At 46.8% G+C, this 4,996-nt stretch overlaps 1 protein-coding gene across 1 annotated transcript; it reads left to right on the top strand.

Annotated features, from left to right (window-relative positions):
* The first annotated feature begins 2,182 nt into the window (after nt 1-2,182).
* MRPS17 (mitochondrial ribosomal protein S17) lies at nt 2,183-4,607 on the top strand. The gene is made up of 2 exons (XM_007940786.2): nt 2,183-2,305; nt 4,329-4,607. Exons 1-2 carry the CDS (start codon nt 2,183-2,185, stop codon nt 4,605-4,607), a joined length of 402 nt encoding a protein of 133 aa, XP_007938977.1.
* The last annotated feature ends 389 nt before the right edge of the window (nt 4,608-4,996 follow it).

The following is a 4,996-nucleotide window of genomic DNA, read 5'->3' as shown; positions in this document are numbered from 1 at the left end:
AACCAGAACAAACCCACTGCCATCAATTTTGACTCATAGCATCCTTATAAGAAAGAGAACTGCCCTTAAAGAGTTTCCAAGGCTGTAAATCTTTACAAAAGCAGACTGCCTCACTCTTTTCCCATGAAGCCGCTGGTGGGTTCGAACCATTTACCTTTTGGTTAGCAGCTGAATACATTAACCATTGTGCCACCAGAGCACCTTTGATGGACAAGCCAGGTCTCTCAAAATGGATCGGAGACCTGTTGTCTATTAATACAATTTGTCCTTACTAGTTGCTCATGTTGGATCCACTTGCATATTGGGTGAGTGTAGCAAGAGTTAGACTTGATAGCCCACCCCCACGTCTTGCTTATTAGAAAGAAATAGTATACTCCTAAGAGATTGACCAAAATAAGCGATTTCATTTACATGGGAGGGGACCATAGGAGACAGATGTCAATGAAGGTGTTGTAATGGTAGGAGTCTCGTGGCTTAAACAGCCTTGTACGTGGGCATCTGTGTGACCCTTATTTCTGGCCGATACACTCTCACTGGAGCAAGTTCGTTTAGCACCCTACTAATTCCCTTCCACTGCAGCACTTGCTTTTCTATGTGTCCTCTCTTCTAGGCACCTATTGGTCTTTGCTTTGGACAATGGGTACCGAAGTTTTGTTGATGCCCTACGTATGTGTTTACCTTGTGTATTGGGTAATCCATCCCTGTGTACAACTAATAAATAAAAACAGGAATTTCTAAAATTAGACCCCCCCCCTATCTTTTAAACAATAACTTCAGATTTCATAATCTCTAAGGAGTTCTGGTGGCATAGTGGTTAAAGCATTTGCCTGCTAACCAAGAGGCTAGTGGTTCAAACCTACCAGCCACTATTCAGGGGATGGATGAGGTAGTCCAAGATTTACAGCCTTGGAAACCCTGTGAGACAGTTCCACTCTGCCCTAAAAGGTGGCTATGAATCATATCTACTCCATGGCAGTGGGTTTGGTTTGGGTAAAAATTTAATTAAAATCACAAACCTAAAATGTCACATTCTGTTAAATGCTTTAAGCACTTTAGAAAACAGAAAAGATATAGCCATAATATTGCAGTGATTATACCTAAACCAGTTACAAAGTTGATTTCAGAGATTCACTCCATAGATTTAACTTTTCCTCTTATCATTGTATGAACACTTTCTCAAAGTTCCAATTTTTCATACATTCCCAGAGTTTAGGTTGATCTACCATGTACTTTTCTAAGGAGTCGGCAAGAAAAAAGAGTGAACTTTAGATAGAGCAACAATAGGATGAATCGCAACAGCATTGAGAACGGATAGGTAAGCGCTCCCGTCATAGTATACGTGGAAAAAAGGAGAGGTCAAAGGTATCCTGGCACCCAAGGGCCCTGGCTTCTTTAAGGGGGTGGAGCCCTGCTTTTAACTCTGCTGACTACTGGGGCATTCCCGTCCAATGAGAGGGTTGGTCGGAGGAGGAGCGGCGTGACGCCATCATGCTGCGACCAGCCCTCGCCGGGTGGTGTGTCTGAACCAGATTGGGCTGAGGGATTGGTGGGGTCTCCAGACAGCTGTTGTCAGAGGTTGGTTTCGGGGCGCGCGGGGGCGGGGAGAACCCGAGGCGCCGCTTTGTGAGAGCTTATGGAGCGGGTCTATTCCTATATGGTCTCTAGGTTGTCCTCCAGGCCAGGCGGGACGGATTCAGCTTGAATTGATCTGAGAAAGAGCTCCGAGTCGAGCTCTCCTTAACTGCGCGGACCCTGGCCGCCCCGCCAAGGGCTTGCACCCCAGAGGTAGCTGGGCCATGAGCCTGTGGGCGAAGTCAGCCTAGCGGAAGGGAAGGAATCAGGGAGGCCGAGAAAGCCCCTCGTTTCTTGGTTATAGGGCCTTGAAGGTTAAATTCTCCAAGCACTCGTGTGAGTAGGCCCTGTTGTTACCCCATTTTGCAGAGAGAGAAAGAGCTTTAGAGCGCGTAAAGGTTCTGCTTTGTGGACAGCATAAAGATGGGAGGTTGGGCAGGTCCTTAAGGAGACCGTGAAATGTGTGAGCGTCTCTAAAATGGTGGTTCCAGAAGACTGACAAAAGGCTTTTGTGAGCTTGGATCGTTCCAGTGACAAAATTGACTCAGCGAGCCGTAACGACACATTCTTAAACTTTGAATTTTGCTTTTCAGGTGGTCGAAGCCACACAATGTCAGTAGTGCGTTCATCCGTCCATGCCAAATGGATCGTGGGGAAGGTGATTGGGACAGCGATGCAAAAAACTGCCAAAGTGAGAGTGACCAGGCTTGTTCTGGATCCCTACTTACTAAAGGTGAGGTGCCTCCCAGTGTTTCGGTGGCCTGGACGCAGTGGCTGCAGCCATGGGCCCAGGTATAGCAAGTATCGTGAGGCTGGTGCGGGATCGGGCAGTGTTTCACTCTGTTGTACATGGGGTGGTGATGAGTCGGAGCCCACTGGAGGGGACCTGACAACAACATGGGTAATCACAGTGAGAAAGGCCGGCTCATCTGCTCGGGTCGAGTCAGAAGGGACCCCTTCTGGAGAAGGACATGGTTCTTGGTAAAGCAGACAGTCAAAGGGGGAAGACCTTCAGCAAGATGGATTGACACTGCCACAGTGGGCTCAAGCATAGCATGGATTGTGAGGCTGGCGGAGGACCGGGCAGTGTTCTGTTGTACACAGGCTCTCCATGAGTCAGAGCTGACTCGACAGCGCTAACAACATGGGTAGTGAAGTTTTAAGCATCTGCTATGCATTGTCTTGGGCTGTGGGTACACTTGTGAGCTAGTCATGATCTCCACGGCTTTCCCAGGAGACATCGCTCACCTAAAATTGATCTGATGACTGCTGTAGTTGTGCAATGAAGCCTGGGAGAGCCATACTTAACAGGGCTGCCTTGTTTTTCCCAGTTTTTGAAGATTGCCACCTTTGACAGGATGCAGTCTTACCACTCTTCCATCACTCATTTTAGTGGAAAATGCTTGAGTTTTCCTTCTCTGACAAGTTTTTGCCTTACACAGATTCCAGCTTTCCCAAGCTTACTGTATATGCAGAGTACTGTGTGAGCAAACTATAAGATACATCATTTTTTCCTCCCAGAGCTGGAGAATAGCCTTCTCTATTAATGACATTTCAGCTGAATCTTAACCATCAAAAGGCACGGCGTTTTGCCATAATAGCAAGTGGTTCACAAGGTTGGGTGCAAAGCTTAGCAGTTGGTAGGCACCCTTGTTGAGTGAATGGTAAGGACAATCAGAGCTGGACTGTGACATGTCTTGTGTGTTGCGTCCTCAAGTTTGAAGTTCATCTTACAAGCAAAGGAAAGACAGACCTGGAGATGTGAGGATGGGGGCTGGAGGTAAGGAAGTCAGTAAGGAGGCCATTGCAGAAGGTCTGGGATGGAAATGAGGACCTGAACAAACATCAGAATCATGAGGGTAGAGCAACAAGAGTAGATTTTGGGAGAAAGGGACGTGAGTTAGAGGTACAGAGGAGGGAAAAGAAAGTGCCTTCTGTATTCCAGCATGGCCACTGGGGTAGGTAGAAATGCTATTGGTTATTGAGGATCAGAAACACAAGAGCAGGCTGAAGAGGGAAGGAAGGTGTGTTCATTGGCCTTGGCATCAAGAGATGTGAGTTTGAACACTGATTTCGCATGTTATGTGACCTCCCTGAGCCTGTTGTCCTGTCTATAAACTGGGGCTACTGGTACCTCCACTGCAGGGGGGTTAAGAGACAGGTGGTGCTCCTTACCATTTGTGACCTGTTTTCCTTACTTTGGGCCAAGCTCATGGCCAAGTGCTTTATGTACATTATGACGTTTGATTCTCTTGATAGCTTTAGAGGTGCAGGTGTAAGAGCTTTGTTTTACGGTGGAAAAAACTGAGCTCAGAATGGTTAAGTGACTTGTTCCAAATCTCACGCCGTGTGATAAGAGCATCGTGTTGATAAGCCGAGAGGAGGCTCCAGTGGGAAGGGCACGTTTAAACGTTGTAGGGAGAGGTGATAATTGAAAGAACAAGGCTCTTTTTTTTTTCTTCTAAATTGTGATTTGGGTGAAAGTTTCCAGAGTAGATTGTGTTGCCATTCAACAGTTCATATGTGTTTTGTTTGGTGACATTCACTGCAGTCCCCATAGAACAGGGCTCTTGGTGGGGATGGGCTGGGAGCCCAGGAAACGCTGTGGCTGTTTTCCAGAAACCAAGCAGCCAAGTGTCAGACTTTCTTTTCCCAAGTTCTCCCTCGTGTTTCCCGCATCACCCCTTCGTATTCTGCCCTGCGTTGCCAGATCACAGACGGGAACTCCTGACCGGTTCCTCTCCTTCTCTCGACAGTATTACAATAAGCGAAAGACCTACTTTGCTCATGATGCCCTTCAGCAGTGCACGGTTGGGGACATTGTGCTGCTCAAAGCCTTACCTGCGCCACGCTCCAAGCACGTGAAGCACGAACTGGCCGAGATTGTTTTCAAGGTTGGAAGAGTCATAGATCCAGTGACGGGAAAACCCTGTGCAGGTACCGCCTACCTAGAGAGTCCGGTTGGCTCCAAGCCTACCCAGCTCGCGCATCTAACGGAACATCTAGAAGAGCTCACCATCTCCTCAGCCCAGTAAAGACAGAGTGGAAGGAGCTGCAGGAGGAAAAGAGTTAGAAGTTTGTGTTTTGGAAAAAGAAACTTTTCTAAGTTTTATCACACACTGTATCCAGATTCTCTCTGCTGTTTGATGAAATAGCTAAAAGCAACCGAAGTGAAGGGCTTGTTGTAATTTTTCATAAAGGTGTATTTTCGTGAAGGCTCTCTTTTCTTCTCAGTGACCGTACTTTCCTGTGAAACTGAGTGTCCCTAGCAGTCCACGGGGTCATTGTTTCAGAAGGTGTATTTTTTCATTCTAAGGAACTTTGGACTTACCTTAGAACCTTTATTTGGGGAAGAGAAAGACTTTTTATGTTGTAAACCAGTACAGCTGCTTTTCATAGCTATTTTCAGTGATATAGATTTAAT

The sequence above is a fragment of the Orycteropus afer genome, unplaced genomic scaffold (genome assembly GCF_000298275.1).
Source record: "Orycteropus afer afer isolate SDZICR_OR568_19922 unplaced genomic scaffold, OryAfe1.0 scaffold00006, whole genome shotgun sequence".
Lineage (NCBI taxonomy): Eukaryota > Metazoa > Chordata > Mammalia > Tubulidentata > Orycteropodidae > Orycteropus > Orycteropus afer.
The sequence above is the reverse complement of the archived record's forward strand: the minus strand, read 5'-3'. Positions and strand labels throughout refer to the sequence as shown.

What these genes read in the sequence shown, in the direction of transcription:
- MRPS17 (XM_007940786.2), top strand. Translation starts at nt 2,183, where the DNA reads ATGTCAGTAGTGCGTTCATCCGTCCATGCCAAATGGATCGTGGGGAAG. An exon ending in TGGATCCCTACTTACTAAAG is followed by an intron (nt 2,306 to 4,328) that starts GTGAGGTGCCTC and finishes TTCTCTCGACAG; the next exon opens with TATTACAATAAGCGAAAGAC.